The sequence below is a fragment of the Simochromis diagramma genome, unplaced genomic scaffold, assembly GCF_900408965.1.
Source record: "Simochromis diagramma unplaced genomic scaffold, fSimDia1.1 OVJJ01000753.1, whole genome shotgun sequence".
Lineage (NCBI taxonomy): Eukaryota > Metazoa > Chordata > Actinopteri > Cichliformes > Cichlidae > Simochromis > Simochromis diagramma.
In genome coordinates, this window is record NW_024387523.1 from 9,145,802 (window position 1) to 9,164,115 (window position 18,314).

The 18,314-nt window shown below is 39.1% G+C and overlaps 1 protein-coding gene across 8 annotated transcripts in view; it reads left to right on the forward strand.

Annotated features, from left to right (window-relative positions):
• Window positions 1-18,314, forward strand: part of csmd3b (CUB and Sushi multiple domains 3b) — a 380,853-nt gene that overhangs the window by 328,240 nt on the left and 34,299 nt on the right. For 5 of the 8 annotated variants that reach the window (XM_040020932.1, XM_040020933.1, XM_040020936.1 and 2 more), the window contains 9 exons: window positions 850-1,038; window positions 1,765-1,942; window positions 5,012-5,157; window positions 8,972-9,052; window positions 10,527-10,640; window positions 10,767-10,955; window positions 11,163-11,321; window positions 16,942-17,130; window positions 18,099-18,284. In XM_040020932.1, coding sequence (XP_039876866.1) covers window positions 850-1,038; window positions 1,765-1,942; window positions 5,012-5,157; window positions 8,972-9,052; window positions 10,527-10,640; window positions 10,767-10,955; window positions 11,163-11,321; window positions 16,942-17,130; window positions 18,099-18,284 — 1,431 coding nt within the window. The remainder of the gene's footprint in view (window positions 1-849; window positions 1,039-1,764; window positions 1,943-5,011; window positions 5,158-8,971; window positions 9,053-10,526; window positions 10,641-10,766; window positions 10,956-11,162; window positions 11,322-16,941; window positions 17,131-18,098; window positions 18,285-18,314) is intronic. The other 3 variants (XM_040020934.1, XM_040020935.1, XM_040020940.1) reach the window with 1 other exon arrangement.

The window sequence follows — 18,314 nt, forward strand, 5'->3', positions numbered from 1 at the left end:
TTTAAATTCTAGCTGAAGATTGCAAATTTTTTTTAAGCAAGCCAGAGGAATACAGAATTACAGTAGTCATTTTTTCTTTTAAATTAACTTATCCTTTAATTACAAAGTAAAGATCATTTAGCATTTGTCTCCGCAAACAGCCTATGAAGCTCATCGGCGTGCAAAAATCACCCTCAGCTCTGAGCTTTATTCCCTCGTACTGACGCTCTTGGGTGGAAATAGTTTAACATGGAGAAAAGTAGTGCTCTCGCCAGTGTCGCTTCTCTCTCTCATTAACCAACCAGAATCAAGGAGAGGCGGGACTGATGGTATCGAAGCTGTCAATCATAACAGATGAGACGCTTACCCTGGCTGTCACTGACATGCCTGTTAATAATGACTTGACAGCAAAACAAGTCACAAAGATGATGAGTCTTTTTTAACTAACGTTTTGGACAAGCAGCTTTTAAATAGGATGATTAAGATTTTTTCCTTTTTTAAACACATTCAGGGTACTTTAGGATACTCAGATTACACTATTAACATGTAATCTGAAATGTATACAATTTACCAGCAACACTAACTGAGAGTAATTCTCCTTTGAGCTTCGTATGGTTGTATGGTTGGATGTATCCTGTTCCACTTTTTTAATGTGCTGAACGATGATTCATTATGCAGAGTAAGAAAGGATCGATTTGCTGTATGTATTTATTTTGCTTGATTTTAGTTTTTCAACCAACTGTTCACAGTTGAAGCTGCAGTTCATACTGTGGCTCTTAGTCATGAGTTGCACATTACAGGAGTAAATTAACAAATCGTTTCTGCCTCGTTGATTTTTTTCTTGAATAATTTATGTTATTATCTCCGCAGCCTACCAGCTCCAGAGTTGCCCAGACCCTCGACCGTTTCGAAATGGCATCGTGATTGGCACAGATTTCAGTGTTGGGATGACGGTGTCGTTTGAGTGTCTGCCCGGATACTCTCTGATTGGAGAAGCCTCGCTCACATGTTTGCACGGAATTAGCAGGAACTGGAACCACCCATTACCACGATGTGAAGGTAAATTACGTGATTATTCTTATGCCTACTCATCTTTTTCTTTGATCAAAGGCGATTGATCATTTTAGCTGGATTTCAATTGAGTCTCCTGCATCTTTTTGTTGTCCTCTCATACAGGCTTACAGGGCACTTAATAATAACGTATCACCACATAATAAATCATAATGCACGGGTTTACAAATTCCAAAAGAAGTATGAAGAAGTTTCTCTATGAATTCTTTTTATAATAAATTCCTTAATTTGTTAGACATACATGTGCTTTCATCAACTTTCACTCTCAAAGATGACTTTTTTGGAGGATATGTGGTGCTATCATAACAATGTAGTCTCTTAATGATATAAACACAATATACATATATATAGAGACAGCTATTATTACTGTTGTAAAGATTAATAATCTCACTCTCACTATAAATGATCTTACTCTTATTGTTTTGGTTTACTCCACACATGAAAAAATCGTTCTAATTTCAAGATGATAACATTTCATATTAAGCCATATTGTTCTAACATCAGCACAGCTGAGAGTCAGCTGAGCTGTGGGACAGAAATAAAAATGTAATGACAATTTATTAAAGGTGTTAAGGTGTTATCCAGTGGTCATTACATGAGTGATAGAGACATTTTCTTTCACAGCGATCCCGACAATTATTGAAGCTTCACAATGGCAGTTCTAATTTGCGGGTAATTTATTAAGGGCAATTCTGTTAATATTCTCACTTGCAGCACTCTGCGGTGGTAACATCACGTCATTAAATGGAACCATTTACTCTCCCGGCCATCCTGAGGAATACCCAAATTTCCAGGACTGTGTGTGGAGCGTTCGAGTTCCTCCTGGACACGGGATTTATATCAACTTTACTGTACTGAGCACAGAGCCCATATATGACTACATTACTGTCTGGTAGGTGCTATTTACTTTTTCAATTAGCACGTTTTATATTTGCTCTACTTCTTAACTGACGGTATTCATGCTCATTATGTGCTATTATTATAATGCTATCTCTTCTTCTCGCTGCTTCATTAAAGTGAGTTTAAGTAAGAAATGTTTTATTTGACTGAATAACTATTTAATTTGTACCACATAACTTTCTGTTCACACACACACACTTTCTTTTCTCTCTCTCTAGCCGGATGCTACGCTCTTTAAAATCTTTTCAGAGCTAACCACTAATTGGCTAAATTCCTGCAAGGTTACTATGACTGCAGACACCTTGTCATGCATATAAAGTCACTCTGATATAATTTTCTTCTTGTCACGGTTTACCCATTTTTGTTTTTAGCCATAGGTCTTTCTCTTCTTTGGCCTGTCCCTTACACTACCTTTAATGCTCGGCCAGCCTTATATGTTATATACAATACATCGTTCTCTTCCCAGCTAACCAGCCTTGACTTCTCTCTTCATTATTCTTCTTGAGGAAAACAGCCATTGGCAACACTAGACATTTTGTCAATGCAGGTGCTTAAATGGTGCTTAGATACCACGCTACATAGATATCTGCAGGTACAAGGTGGTAGCAGAACCATAAATACGTTGCATCGTTTATTGCTACGGGTGCCATGATGCTGCCCCTTTCTCCAGAGTCCCTCCACCTACTCCTGTTTCCTATAAAAAGACAACAGGGTGCGATGTAGCCGCATAGGCATTTGAGGCAGGGCTGAGCAAAAAGAACACAACAGCAGGACAAGACGTGGTTTGCTGCTGATACATTTCCTTGCAAATCGTGTATTTTTAGACCAGCACAGAAGGACCGAATGTCTGGCTTGTTCTGTTGTTATCCTGTCTTTCTGTAAGCACTGCCAACCTTCCAGATGTCCAGGTCTGGCTGTTTCTTTAGCCACACGGAAACTGTAAAATTGTTCTAACAAGAAACTTTCTCTCCTCTTTAGAAAGTCTGAGAACTCTCAACTTTTTAGGTCAGCAGAAAATATAATGAAAATTAGATTTTAATTTAGCTCAGATTTAAATATAAAAGGTATTTTTCTCACAACATTCACCACCTGATATTCCAAGATGCCTTTATTGTCTGTAGAAGTCATGAAATTATAGATATGATTAGCTCCACGCTTGCCATGCTGTCAAAACTGCTTTTACAGTTCCGTTTTTCCTCAGACTTGAGAAGAAGCCTCACAGGATTGCAACTCTGTCAACTGTTTCTCACTCCAATATCAAATATAACTCATTAACCTAACTTTCTAGGAATAAATCAAGTTTTCAAGCTCAGTTGGTGATTTGATTTGGCTGTAAAATGTCAGAAAAGCAGGAATAAGATATTTAGGAATAGAAAAACATCAGTTCCTTGACTGTAATGTTTAACTTGTTAGCAAAATTGCTGCAGCTTACTAATTCATTTGATCCATTGCTTCACTCCTCAGAGTGCTACAGGATGGTGTATAGCTCAGTTATATTCAAGCAAATCTGTAATTTCACACTTATTGCTTTATGGTATTGTTTGGCTTCTACACAAACATGACATTGCAGACCTTCCTCTTTAGCAGCTATCCACTGAAAAAAGCAGCTTGTTTTCTTCAGCAGTTGGTGTGTGATTTGTTTAGCTCTAGTTTTAGTCTATAGTTGTGCGATATCCAGCCTGTCTTTCCCACACCACAACACAGTTGAAGCATGTGCCGCCCACCCACAGCTGATTGTGTGAATTCCATGAATTGGTCGCACAGCGTGTTTCTGACCCTTTGGTCTGTCAGAAAAGTGGACGGACTGAAGCAAAGACGACACAAGAATGCGGTAAAAATTCCCGATCTTAGTCACGCAATCATGCTGGCTCCCCGTAGAGAGCGCGGTGTCAGTGGTAGAGGTGTGATTTTCACAGCGGTCTCTTCAGTCCAGAGCCAGCCGACCTGACAGTCGCTTAGTCTGCTAATTGGTCTCAAACTGGGAGGCTTGCTACAGCGATCCACTGCAAAAGTTTCCATATATGTCACAGATGCTTCTATATATTGTGCAACCTTATCTTTAAAGGCTATTCTGTACTGAAAGTGTTGCGTTGACATACTAATAAATGTTAGCGAGCGAGTGCATCAGCTGTAATCAAGCAGTGGAAGGCAATAAGTGCAACTGCTCTGATGACTCTGAGCCACCCAATGCGAATCAGAGAAGGGGATGATTCTGTTCATAACCTGGCAGGTATAATTAGTCTCTTCCAAAAACACTTAACAGCAGGAAATAATCATTTAATTTAACTTCATGATTATGCTTTTTAATCACAGATAATGAGTCTGATATTGGTTAGTTCCAGTCTGACAGCTGGTGCTGTCATTAAAGGTGAAATATGTTCACTGAGAGCATGACCTGCCATTTGATGGATAACCTCCTGCCTGCCTTCTCGGGTAATTGTGTGACTTTTTGCGAATGCCAGGCCCATATTAGTGGGAACAGTGAAGCCAAGTCTACACCAGGACTAACATTTGTTATTCTTATGATCTGACAACAGTTCAGTCAATATTTATGAACTCATCCCCAAGCAAGAACAAGAGAGCCATAGATTTGTGGGTTGTGGTGTTATCAAGAGCTGTTACTTTGTCAGAGAATTTGAATCTAAATTTCAGAGCATTTCTTATCTAAATGAGCTTTTTGACATTGTGGTTTGTATTGTTTTGAGAAGGAAGATGAGCCCATAGCCATGCACAATCGCTGTTGGAGCCAGCACTTTGTCACACAATGTCCATCTGCATTTGCAGTTAATGGAGCAGGTCTCATAAAAAATCGTCAAGTCTCTTCAGTCTTTGTTTCTAGCCTTGGAGCAACCATTTCCTGAACATAAATAGCCATCTAACTGTCACCGATGACTGCAATAACTTATTCAAATTATATCTTAGGTGGACGTTCAAGCCCATTGTTCTATAAAGAAAGATCAAGTCCACTCGTTTATGGGCCTTTATTCTCTCGCTGTCTTCTTGGTCACACAGGTTTTGTGTATGTTTTGTTTGTGTTTCATTCTGGGTTTTTTTACCACAGGGATGGTCCAGATCAGTCTTCTCCTCAGATTGGACAGTTCAGCGGAAACACAGCTTTGGAGTCTGTCTATTCAACGTCCAACATCATCCTCATCAAATTCCACTCGGACTTCTCTGGAGCCGGCTTTTTTGTCTTAAGTTATCATGGTAAGAGAGAGACCACATTATCACAGAGATAATGATAATATCAGCCTGCCGTAGAAGCATGTTACTTGATTGTCTGCGCAGTTACAGATGATGCTCTCATTAGCGCTTTTCTCTGTAGTTGTCTTTGTTGTCCTGAGGTATGGCAACAGTGTAGCGCAATCATTAGTTCTAGCTCCAATAGTTTTTTGTTGAACTGAACTCTCTTTAACTTCACAGTCAGATCTACTTCCTTTGACTCATTCTGACTCATTGAAATTGATCTTCCTCTCTTTGCCACATCCTATCACAGTGATTAGTAATTAATATTCTTAATGTTATGAACCGAGTTGATAATAGCAACACTGTAGAAACATTCTCTTTGAAATGACTAAACTCGTCATTTTCAAGCTTTCGTCTTTCCGACTTTATCTTTGAGTGCGGACTACTGAGGAGTTTCACTATACCACTATCCCGCCCACTGTTACTACCCAGTTATTTTTAAATGATGCTTAAAAATGACTCCAAAAAAATGTTAATACAAAGTTTGTGATGTGTGATTCACTTTGGGGCGACACTGAAAAGCTTTTGAGGTCTCGGCTGCTCGAAGAAGAGATTATTAAACCAGTTGGTAACATTTCCAAATGTGTTAAAAAAAAACACTTGGTAATGCTTTATGATAATTTTTTTTAGAATGATCTTACCATAAATAGACAATACAATCTGTATTTTTGTTTGTTTGTCCATGAAACAACCAACATTCGAGCACAGGTACATCTTTACGTATCTATAGATATTATGACATCATCATGTTGCTTGGCAAAATAACCCCTGCTGCTCATTATAAAAGTATACTATTTTAATTTTTCAACATTAACTTCTGTTTTTGCAAACAGTGAATATACTCATGTCTGAGTATGCGGTGATGGTGATGTTTATGTATGGCATCAATATTACATTATATAATTCTACACAATAACCAATGAAGTCATGTTTTATATCAAAAATGGAATGCTTGCTAAATAATTGTATAAAACTAATTAAGGAAATGGGATTTTAAGGCATAGTGTGTGTGTGTGTGTGTGTGTGTGTGTGTGTGTGTGTGTGTGTGTGTGTGTGTGTGTGTGTGTGTATATATATATATAAGTATATATGTGTGTGTGATGCAGATATTAATAAATGCACCATTAACTAATAAATGTCTAATAAAGTAGTGCTAATCTTAATACAGGAATAAGATTGCTTGGTAGAGGTTTAATGTAGCCTAATAGGCTTGTTTGTTTGATGCTGTTTACTGTGGTTCTACTAAAGGTAGCACTGCAAGGGATGGAACTTTTTTAGCAACTGAAAAGCTCATTAATCTTGTTTTTGTTAAACCTCCAATTAAATGATGGTTTCCTGTGTTCTTAGACGCTGTCAGATTAAAAAGCACGTTGATAGCTTTATCTCTTTATCTCATACAGTAGAAAAAAAACAAAGTAAGCAGCAAACCTGCAATTTACTCATAAAAATGTGTGTTGCATTGGTTCAAAAAAATCAGCTATTGAGTGTTTGTCTTTTGCACCCTGTTAGTAGAAAGAAGTGTTTTGTATCTGTCTTACACCTTTAAAAAAAACAGTCATTTTCCCTTCACAGACTTTTGGAGTATTTGTCCTGGTCCTTAGCTGCTCTTTCTCCATTCCTGGACTGTCTGTGCCATTTAGGTTTTCATCTCACCTTAATCTTCGGTGCCTCTGTATTTCTTTTTGTTTTCAAATACTGCTTATTGTGAAAACCACTCCATTCATCTAAAGATTCCTACACATAGCATACTGTACATTAAAGTACATAAGAAATCATCAAAATGTTTAGAAGCAGGGAAATGCAAAACTCTTTTTTTTTTTTTTTTTATATTACATAAAATTAGCATCTATTGTCTTTTTTAAATTTCATTTAATGGGTGAATCTATATTTTTACTGACTAATGTTTCTGGTATGTGTCATTATGACACAAAAGTTAATTCCACAATGGTTTTACTTTAACTAAAAGATGACAGGCTTTTTTAAAGATGACAAAATAATGTTTAAAGAACCTCATGAGCTCTTGACAGCCGTCATAATGAATTGTCATCAAGCTGAAGATGATGCTATTTTCCTAATATTTTGGAATAACAAGAACGTCACTACACTGTAAAGATGGCTGCTTGGTTTTTTTTTTATGTCAGGATAGTTTTGGTTCCTGAAAAATTTGACAGCTTCAAATGAGTCACTTTTTTGCACTCGTTTCATCCGTCACAACACAGTTTCTCATTGGTTCTCCCGCATTCTCTCTCACAGATGTACCCACGCCTCTTTATTTTCCCCCCGTCGCCTGTTTCCTACTTCTCAAAAGTTTCTGTTCAGTGCTCTTTAGTGAAAATATGTCAAGTTGTTTTTGAACAGGCTTCCCTTTTTCAGACAGATGACACATTGTTAATGAATTTTTGTTGGCAGGTTTTAACTGTCAGTTGTCACACTCACACAGGAACAGCACCATCTGATGGATTCAAGTTTACTTTCAATTTCTGCTTTATTGGACGATGAACAGCAAAAAGTGACGGGGAAGATGGATAAAATGGAAAGGGGGTGACATGTATGGCAGTAGTAGTTAGCATTATTTGGTCGCGTCTCTTTTCGAGACAATATTAGAAGAAAACAAGAAAGACAGCGAGAATGAAAGAAAGATGAGAGCAGAGCAGCCTATTTGATCATCTGTACAGAACTTAAATTGTTGCATAATAATTACCAGAAGAATGGGAACCTTTCATGATTCGCTGCACTGACGTTTTCTTAAGCAGAAACTTGTCACTATAAAGTATTGTTCTTAAGTTTTCTTTTGAGTGTCCTTCAGTGACCTGTAAAGAAATTCAGAATGCCCTAGTTTGAATCTGAGACAGCTACTAAAGAGCAAATTTAGTTTGAAATGCCAAATAAGCGCCAAAAGAAGGATCAATCCACCGTTTGAGGATATTCATCTACTTCAGCGCTCCCATCGTTGCCGGGATTACATACTTGTTATTCTTCATTTTCATCAGTCAACTCAGTGGAGTGGTTGAATTCAAAGGTGTGGAGCTTCCATACACAGACGAGGGCCACGCACGGGTGAATAGCATCATGAACACGAGGCTGAGAGAGCCAGTGTATGTGACACGCATGTGGAAGTAGCTATAAAAATGGTCTCAGAGCTAAGCGAAATCGATGACTGCTAACAGTGATCCTTTCATCGCGCGCAGAAGCACAGAGCTTGCTGCACACACAAACATAGACATGCACTTGCTCAAACATTTACACACATCCTGGCGCGCACTCATAGACCACAGGGCTTTGATATGCATTAGAGCATCAGAAGCTATTGGCAGGTCTCATTTTCATAGTCAATTTCATCTTGACTTACAGCCCTTAGCCCTCTCTCCTTCGCTCGCTTCTTGTCCTCCCTTTTTCCTGTCTGTGTCTGCCTCTATTCTCTAACTCGCTCTCTCTTTTCACACTTTCTCTCTCTCTATGTTAGCAAGTGATCTACAGTCATGCAGTAATATTGATTACAGCCTTCAGCTCAGTGGCTGTGAAGTTAGTTCCTCTTTATGATTCAAGACAGTGCTGTGTCTGTGTAGCTGATCTGTTCTTGATTCCATACTTTGTCCACCATTTGAACTTAAAAAGTTCAGTTAAACCGATGCGACCAAGATTGAATGTCACACTATTCTGTCCTTTCATTGCACTTGGAAAAAAAATTTAATTTCAATTTTAACACGGGTTCCTTGAACACATTTTTTATACATCGTCTCTTTTTCTGTCTCCTCTCCGTTTCTGTATCTCCCAGCCTACCAATTAAGGGTTTGCCAGCCTCCTCCAGAAGTTCCCAGTGCTGACATGCTGATGGAGGATGGCGAGCTTGAGATAGGTGAGCTGTCTGTCTGCTTGCCATTGCTCACAGATGTGTCACTTTGATGGATAAAAAGCACACGATAACACGAATGAAGACTTAAATCAAGGATGATTGGTGTTATATTGTGTATATATATTCTGTAATTCATTTTTTATTGGTTTAAGACACGCACCAATCCAATCATATACACTCACTGGCCTCTTCATTAGGTACACCTGTTCAGTTGTGCATTAAGACAAATATCTAATTTGCCAGTCACATAACTGGCAATAACTGAATGCATTTAGGTATTGAGGTATTAGGACAAGCTGCTGGACTTTAAACTAAGCATCAGGATGGCAGATTTTCCAATACAACCATATGTAGGGTCTAGAGAAAATATCCAGTGAGGAGCGGTTTGCTTCGTGACAAGGCTTTGGTGATGCCAGAGGTCAGTAAAGAAGGATGGCCAGACTGCTTCAAATTGATAAGAAAACAACAGTAACTCAAATAACTGCTCTTTACTACCAAGGTATCCACAAGAGCATGTCACACAACACATTAAACCTTGAAGCAGATGGGCTACAACAGTAAAAGATCATACCAGGTGCCACTTTTGACAGCTAGGAACAGCAAACTGAGGCTACAGTTCACACAAGCTCACTCAAATTGTACAATAGTAGATTGGAAAAATGTCATCTGATCTGATGTTTTGTTTTGTTTTTTGCTGCAATATTCGGAACAGGGTAAAAAATCTGACATAAACAAAATAAAAACATGGATCCACCCTGCCTTGATTCAGTGATTTAAGCTGGTGCTGGTGTTGTAATGCTGTTGGTGATGGTTTCTTGGATCACAAATCTCAGATCATCTCAAACGGGTTTCTTGAATATGACAATGGGTTCACTGTACTCAAATGGCCTCCACAGTCATCAGAACTCTATCCCGTAGAGCACATTTGGAATGTGCTGGAACGACAATGGAGGCCCAACTGACAAATCTGCAGCAACAGTTTGATGCTATCATGTCAGTGTGGAGCAAACTCTCTGAGGGATGTTTCCAGCACCTTTTTGAATCTATACCACGAAGAGTTAAGAAGGTTCTGAAGACAAAACAAGGTCAAATTCAGTAATAACATATTATAACCAATAAAGTGGAGCTTGGGTGTACTGTGTATACAAATAAAAGTCCTGTACTGAAGATGTGGCTCGAGTAAAAATTGCCCCTGGCATGTGATAATATTTCATGTTTTCATTGCCAATCATCAAGCTGAAGTTTGTATGAGTTAAATTTGTAGCAATTTATAACAATTCATCATCTCAACAAGTTGATAAGATGCTTTCTATTGAAACGCTTAATTCTAAAGTCATTAGAGTATATAAGCTGTAATGTACAGACTTTCTTCAAAATGTGTTGAAATCAAGCACTCAAATGTACTTAGAGTTTACCACTCTAAGCTATGCTAGCACCAGCTCTGTTTTCTATAGACACACTGATTTTGTGTCTCCAGGCGACATCATCAGGTACAGATGCCATCCTGGATTTTCACTGGTTGGCAGTGAGATTCTTACCTGTCGCTTAGGAGAGAGGCTGCAGATGGATTCACCACCCCCAACATGCCAAGGTCAGTGGATGCCAGTACAAAACCAGTTTAAGTTACTATTTTCAGCTTGACACCGTCAAAAAAAACATCAAGCTGTGTAGTCATTCAATATAACAATTGGCTTTGCTATTTATTTTTTACTTACAGTTCAGTGCCCTGCACATGATGTGCGATACGACTCCTCAGGTGTCATCTTAAGCCCTGGCTGGCCAGAAAGCTACCCTAACCTCCAAATGTGTTCGTGGAGTGTTACAGTGGAGAAAGGATACAATGTCACAATAACCTTTGAAAGTTTTCACACCGAGAGAGAGTTTGACGTGTTGGAGATTTTTGATGGTAAAAAACACAAAAAGGAACGCAGATTTCAACATCAGAGAGCCACACATCACACTCATAGACACATTTTTGAAAGAATACACACCGCTGTATTAGACCAAATGTCACTGTATTCTCATGTCTCATTCCTTCTATTATTACTGTCTTTCTTTCCCTGTCTCTCTCTCCATTATCCCATCTCTTTCACTTTATCTTAATCCCTGTCAGGTCCCACATCCAACAGCCCCACCTTGGCGACACTTAGCGGTGACCTGCCAACACCCTTTAACCTCACAACCTCTGGACACCAGTTCCTAGTCCGCTGGTCTTCAGACCATGGCACAAACAAGAAAGGCTTCAAAATTCGCTATGTTGGTGAGTACCAAAGTATGTATCCCAACTTTATTTTACTACTACTTTTAATATAATGCATGAAAATAAGGACAACAGCAGACAGAGGCAGACAGAAGGAGCTGTTTGTACCATTTAATTTGCACAATAAATATTTAAAGATGTGAAAGTTTGAGAGCTTATGGGAAGAAAGTTCATGAAAAAAAATATCACAATATCTCGCTGTACCTTATTTCTCTATCTTTAACATATGTTTCTAGCAAACTTCTGTCTGCCTCCTAAAGCACTTTACTGAAATGCATTATAGGTTAGTTCTTAAGTTTTATCTGTGTGTGAAGACATCTTGATGAGCACAGATGCTGTTTTACAGCAAGCTTTGCATTTAGGCAATTTCGCACCTGGGCCTGCTGAGTAGCTTTAGACTGTTGGGTAATGAGGCTTGAGTGCCTTATTCAAGGACATTTTTGACAGTTAAAGGGGAGGAGACAATTTTACCAGTTTAGCTTGCTTATTCACTCCATATACTCTAGCCAGGAGGTTGTTTCTTTAACCTTTGAAACACCACTGCACTGTATGATGAATTATGCGCTGAAAAATAACAGGAAAAAAAAGCTAAACGCGCTCACACTCTGTAACCTTCTTTGGTGGCGGTGATTAATATGAGCATCTCCAAGAAATGTTAAACATATGCTGTAAGCCTACTAATACCGGGGTTCAACTTCGGCTATGTTTTTAACTTGGAAAATCAAGCCAGTGCATGACGGTGAGTGTACTTCCTCCTTTGAGAAAACATAATGTGATGAAATTTTAATTACAATGAGAAAATTTAGTCCTCTTGTCAGGTAGTAAAGTAAAATTTTCTCAACATATTATTGTCATTATAAAAAACATCCATGTGAGATTAAAATCAGCAGTTTAATGCCATCAATCTTAAAACTAGTACAGGGGAAGAACCATCTGATGAGATATTGTCAACTGGCTGCTTTGCTATATGCTGATTAAACTTTCAGTGCTTTTAGAAATAAACTGTGTCAGACATGCTTACTTAGAAATCACTGTACAAAACTGTACAAAACTTCCCTGGCACTGATTCTACCCCAAGAAAAGAGGGGTGAACAAAAAACCCTCACAACTCTTAAGTGGTCTCAGACTATTTTGGTTCAAAACCCAACCACACAGATACTGGGGCAGTAGCATACTAGAGGGACAAAACAGGCTTATCACTAATACATAAGACAAGTTAAGATGTTGTTGTGGGGTTCTTGCCCAGTTTGGAGAATTACAGACCATGCACTGTGGACCAAGGTCTGGGTAATATTGAAATAATAAGACCAAGAATAGTGTGTGTGTGTATATGTAGTATGTATGTATATATATATATATATATATATATATATATATATATATATATATATATATATATATATATATATATATATATATACACACACACAGTGGGGCAAAAAAGTATTTAGTCAGCCACCGATTGTGCAAGTTCCCCCACTTAAAATGATGACAGAGGTCAGTAATTTGCACCAGAGGTACACTTCAACTGTGAGAGACAGAATGTGAAAAAAAAATCCATGAATCCACATGGTAGGATTTATAAAGAATTTATTCGTAAATCAGGGTGGAAAATAAGTATTTGGTCAATAACAAAAATACAACTCAATACTTTGTAACATAACCTTTGTTGGCAATAACAGAGGTCAAACGTTTACTATAGGTCTTTACCAGGTTTGCACACACAGTAGCTGGTATTTTGGCCCATTCCTCCATGCAGATCTTCTCGAGAGCAGTGATGTTTTGGGCTGTCGCCGAGCAACACGGACTTTCAACTCCCGCCACAGATTTTCTATGGGGTTGAGGTCTGGAGACTGGCTAGGCCACTCCAGGACTTTCAAATGCTTCTTATGGAGCCACTCCTTTGTTGCCCGGGCGGTGTGTTTTGGATCATTGTCATGTTGGAAGACCCAGCCTCGTTTCATCTTCAAAGTTCTCACTGATGGAAGGAGGTTTTGGCTCAAAATCTCACGATACATGGCCCCATTCATTCTGTCCTTAACACGGATCAGTCGTCCTGTCCCCTTGGCAGAAAAACAGCCCCATAGCATGATGTTTCCACCCCCATGCTTCACAGTAGGTATGGTGTTCTTGGGATGCAACTCAGTATTCTTCTTCCTCCAAACACGACGAGTTGAGTTTATACCAAAAAGTTCTACTTTGGTTTCATCTGACCACATGACATTCTCCCAATCCTCTGCTGTATCATCCATGTGCTCTCTGGCAAACTTCAGACGGGCCTGGACATGCACTGGCTTCAGCAGCGGAACATGTCTGGCACTGCGGGATTTGATTCCCTGCCGCTGTAGTGTGTTACTGATGGTGACCTTTGTTACTTTGGTCCCAGCTCTCTGCAGGTCATTCACCAGGTCCCCCCGTGTGGTTCTGGGATCTTTGCTCACCGTTCTCATGATCATTTTGACCCCACGGGATGAGATCTTGCGTGGAGCCCCAGATCGAGGGAAATTATCAGTGGTCTTGTATGTCTTCCATTTTCTGATGATTGCTCCCACAGTTGATTTTTTCACACCAAGCTGCTTGCCTATTGTAGATTCACTCTTCCCAGTCTGGTGCAGGTCTACAATACTTTTCCTGGTGTCCTTCGAAAGCTCTTTGGTCTTGGCCATGGCGGAGTTTGGAGTCTGACTGTTTGAGGCTGTGGACAGGTGTCTTTTATACAGATGATGAGTTCAAACAGGTGCCATTCATACAGGTAACGAGTGGGGGACAGAAAAGCTTCTTACAGAAGACGTTACAGGTCTGTGAGAGCCAGAGATTTTCCTTGTTTGAGGTGACCAAATACTTATTTTCCACCCTAATTTACGAATAAATTCTTTACAAATCCTACCATGTGAATTCATGGATTTTTTTTTCACATTCTGTCTCTCACAGTTGAAGTGTACCTCTGGTGCAAATTACTGACCTCTGTCATCATTTTAGGTGGGGGAACTTGCACAATCGGTGGCTGACTAAATACTTTTTTGCCCCACTGTGTATGTGTATATATATATATATATATATATATATATATATATATATATATATATATATATACATATATATATATATTAGGGGTGCAACGATACACAAAATTCACGGTTCGGTTCGATACTTTGGTGTCACGGTTCGATATTTTTTCGATACAAAAAAAATGTTCATGCCTTTTTAATTTGTCATTTATTAAAATTATAAATATATATTTTAACTCAAAAGTACAGTTTTTAAATTTAACCCTAACCCTTGTGCGTGTTTTTTTTATTTTGACAGCGAATGCGCACCTGCGGACCACTTATGTGCAGCCCTGGTTATTTAGCTCGTCATATTGCAGCCACAGAAATTATTTTGTCCATGAAACCATAAAGCTGCACTTTCTTTTTGCCTTATAGTCTGATTTGTCATAACTTCTCCGTTTTGTGGTAAGCTTTTCTTTGGCTGTCACTTCTTCACCCTGACCTGTCTTATTTGGCTCAGCAGAACTAAAATACATATCCTGCTGCTTTTACACACGCACTCACATAAGCTCAGCGATTCTCTGCGCGATCAACCTCTCACATGTTTAAGCTGCGTGAGATTTCACTTGTCATGTTTGCATAGTAAGCTAACGATTAATAAGACGATGTCAGAGGAATTGGTGCACAAATTATCATCACTCACAGATCAGTGCTGTCGCTCTCTATACACAGTTCGCGTGATTGCAAAGTGAAAGCAAAAAAACAAGCGCAAATTCAAACGCGACTACAATATGTCACATATTGACAGTGGCTCACCGATGCCAATGACATAATTACCCAGCTACATTTCCGAAAGAATGCAAAAGCATTGACATATATTTTTCCTTCCTACAATAGCCCGACGGGCAGGGAAGAGATAGATTTTGGTAGCCCGACTGAAAAAATCGCTAGCTCCAGGACGTCGGGCTAGCGATATTGCAAGCCCTGTATCTGATTGAGGAATCACTCATCTTTGGAAAAGAGAGTTTATTACAGAGAAATGTCTCTTTCCAAAATAAAAGCTATACTATCCGCTTCTTCTGGGCTATATTCTCAGCAGCATAAGGAGAATCATGTGCTAACAGCTGTCTAAATGACTCGGCTAAAGTTAATAGCATGCTTGTTGTTTTTGTCTTTGCACTAGGATGATGTCGGCGTAAATGTGCAGTCATATTCGTTGTGTTCCCACTAGTGCTTTCAGGTTGATCTCGTTGAAATGACCTTAACGCCACAACACGGCAAATCTCCGTTAACGAGCTACCGCCGATCGCCCCGTGCATGGGGCTAGACGGCCAACACGTTAACGAGCTAACTGCGCTAACACACTAGTTCCCACCCATGTAATTGAGCATTGCATGGCACATCCAACATACTGTTTTACTTTAGTCCATGACTCGCTTACCTTCAGGGTCATACGTCACATGAAAACCAAAATAATTCCAAACGCCACATCTGAATGTTGCAAGGAGAGCTTAACTTCTGTCTTGCTAGCTTGCCCTGCGCTCTTCCTTCTGACTATGCTGTCTGTGTTGAGCGCTCAGTGGATCTGCGCTCGACAGTGCAGCCTAGGCGGAGTAGTCGAACGCAGATTCACTGAGCGCTCAACACAGACAGCATCGTCAGAAGGAAAGTTGATAAAATAAATTACAAATGTTGTATTGTTCGATACATACCGAACCGAAAGCACTGTATCGAACGGTTCAATATCGATACGAATATCGTTGCACCCCTAATATGTGTGTATATATATATATATATATATATACACACATAAAAAGATGTGTGAATCATGTAAAGATACTTACTGAAAGTGGAGGTGGAAATGAGCCTAATAGGTCCACTTAAACTTGACAGGTTTTTGGCAGTTGCAGCACGAGTCCCTCCAGATGCCATTATTGTCTGTCGTAGAGGATTAATGTTTCCCTTTATTAAGAATATTTAATAAAGCTACCTATAGCAATCAATGACTTTGCGGGCGGTGTGTCCAGTAATGTCTCATGTCCGTTGTAACTCCACTCGCTGGTTGTTCAGTGAGAGGGCTCTGCCAAGAGGGACTATCTGTAATTATAATTGACATTCATATAGTTGTCACATAGCTCCTAATTGGGTGAAAAACGTTCTTTTAAGATCGCCTGGAAAGGTATGAGACCTATTAGGAACATGACCATCAATATCTTTAATTAGACTCCTTTCTCTAATTCATGGCTCATTGAGGAAAAGCATCGAGCTCTTCAAATCACAAAGCACGTCTTGTACATGATCATTTTGGAAAAGTCAAAGTCCATTAGTCTTTTTTTTGCTCGACATCCTGTTGTATTATAAATAAGTAGTGACTCACATTAATACAAGTTTCAGGAAATTATCTCAACCTTTGTAATTTCATAATAGCAGACATGTGAGAATCTCTGCTAGTGAATCTATTATTACTGCTAACCTTTATAATGGTGCATACCTGCATGCAGATATAGTGCAGCGCTATCTACTGAAATGAGCTTTACCTCTTTTGTGTTTATTGTGCAAGTTTCTTTGTTGATGACAGTAACCCTCCCGGTCTGTAGCAATTTCAAATCCTTGTTTTTCAAATGTGCTTTTTTCCACTGCAGCTCTGTACTGCTCCACCCCAGACTCCCCGCTCCACGGCTCCATCTCCTCACAGAGCGGCGGTCACGTTAACAGCGTGGTGAGGTGGGCTTGCGACCGTGGATACCGTCTCATAGGCAACGCCACAGCAACCTGCCGCCGCACATCACTTGGCTACCATGCGTGGGATTCTCCTGTACCTGCGTGCCAAGGTGTGTTTGTCTCTGTGAGGAAAGTGCGCAGAAATGATACAACTGTGCTGAAGAATTTAGTATCTGGAATAAAAGCATTAGTAAATTCCATTTTTGAAATGGATACACAAAAATAATGGAAAAATCCTGAAATAAACTATTTGTTTTGACTCTGATCCATACCCATATTACACTGAAACACAGCTATTGCACTTGCAGTTTCCAATTTTGTATGGACATGGATAAACAGATATATCTTAGATTAGGTGTCACATCTCAACACAAAATCACAAACCCTTTAATTTGTTGTTATTTAGAGATTGATAGACTGACCACGTAAATATAATAGCAGTGTTTTTTTCTTCATTTTAATTTAATAAAAAAGGAAACCTTTTAAAGATGTTTTTAAAAAGTTGTCTTCTACATCTATAAGCTATACATGTAGAAGACAACTTGTAATTGCAGCTAATCATATATATATATATTTTTCTTACTTTCTTTTTCTCTCGTTTTTGTTTGTATTCTCAGCATTTACTAAACCATATTTAAAAATTGGTGCCATCTTTGTTTCCAGTGATATTGTAGACAATATCCTCATGCTTCAAACAATAACTGGAAGGCACACCTCGAAGCTGCCATCAATAGAGAGTCAAATGAAGGATGTATAGCATATTGTGGAATCTGAGTAATGTCACAGTGCTCTACAAAACGGTGTATTTAAAGCCACGATATGGAAAGTTCTGCAAGATGGATGTTTGGTGAAAATTAATTAGATTATTATTTTTTATTTTTACTTTAATAACTTAATAAAAGTACATCTTGGAGCTGATTTACAGATATACAAAACATTTGCTGTTTTTTGATTCCCCATAAACATTTCAAAGGTACACATCAAACCTGCCTATATGACAGGCATAACTGTGCATTTGAGTTTTTCTGTGCCTGTGTGCTTGTTGTCATCTTACAAGTGTGCATCCATCCTCCCTTAGCTGTCTCATGCGGGGTACCCAAGGCTCCTATAAACGGCGGCGTTTTAACATCTGACTACTCTGTCGGAACAAGAGTTTCCTATTTTTGTAACGATGGGTACAGACTCTCCAGTAAAGAACTGACGTCAGCCATCTGTCAGCCTGATGGAACATGGAGCAACCACAACAAGATGCCACGATGTTCTGGTTAGTAACACCCACGTACCGGCAGAATAT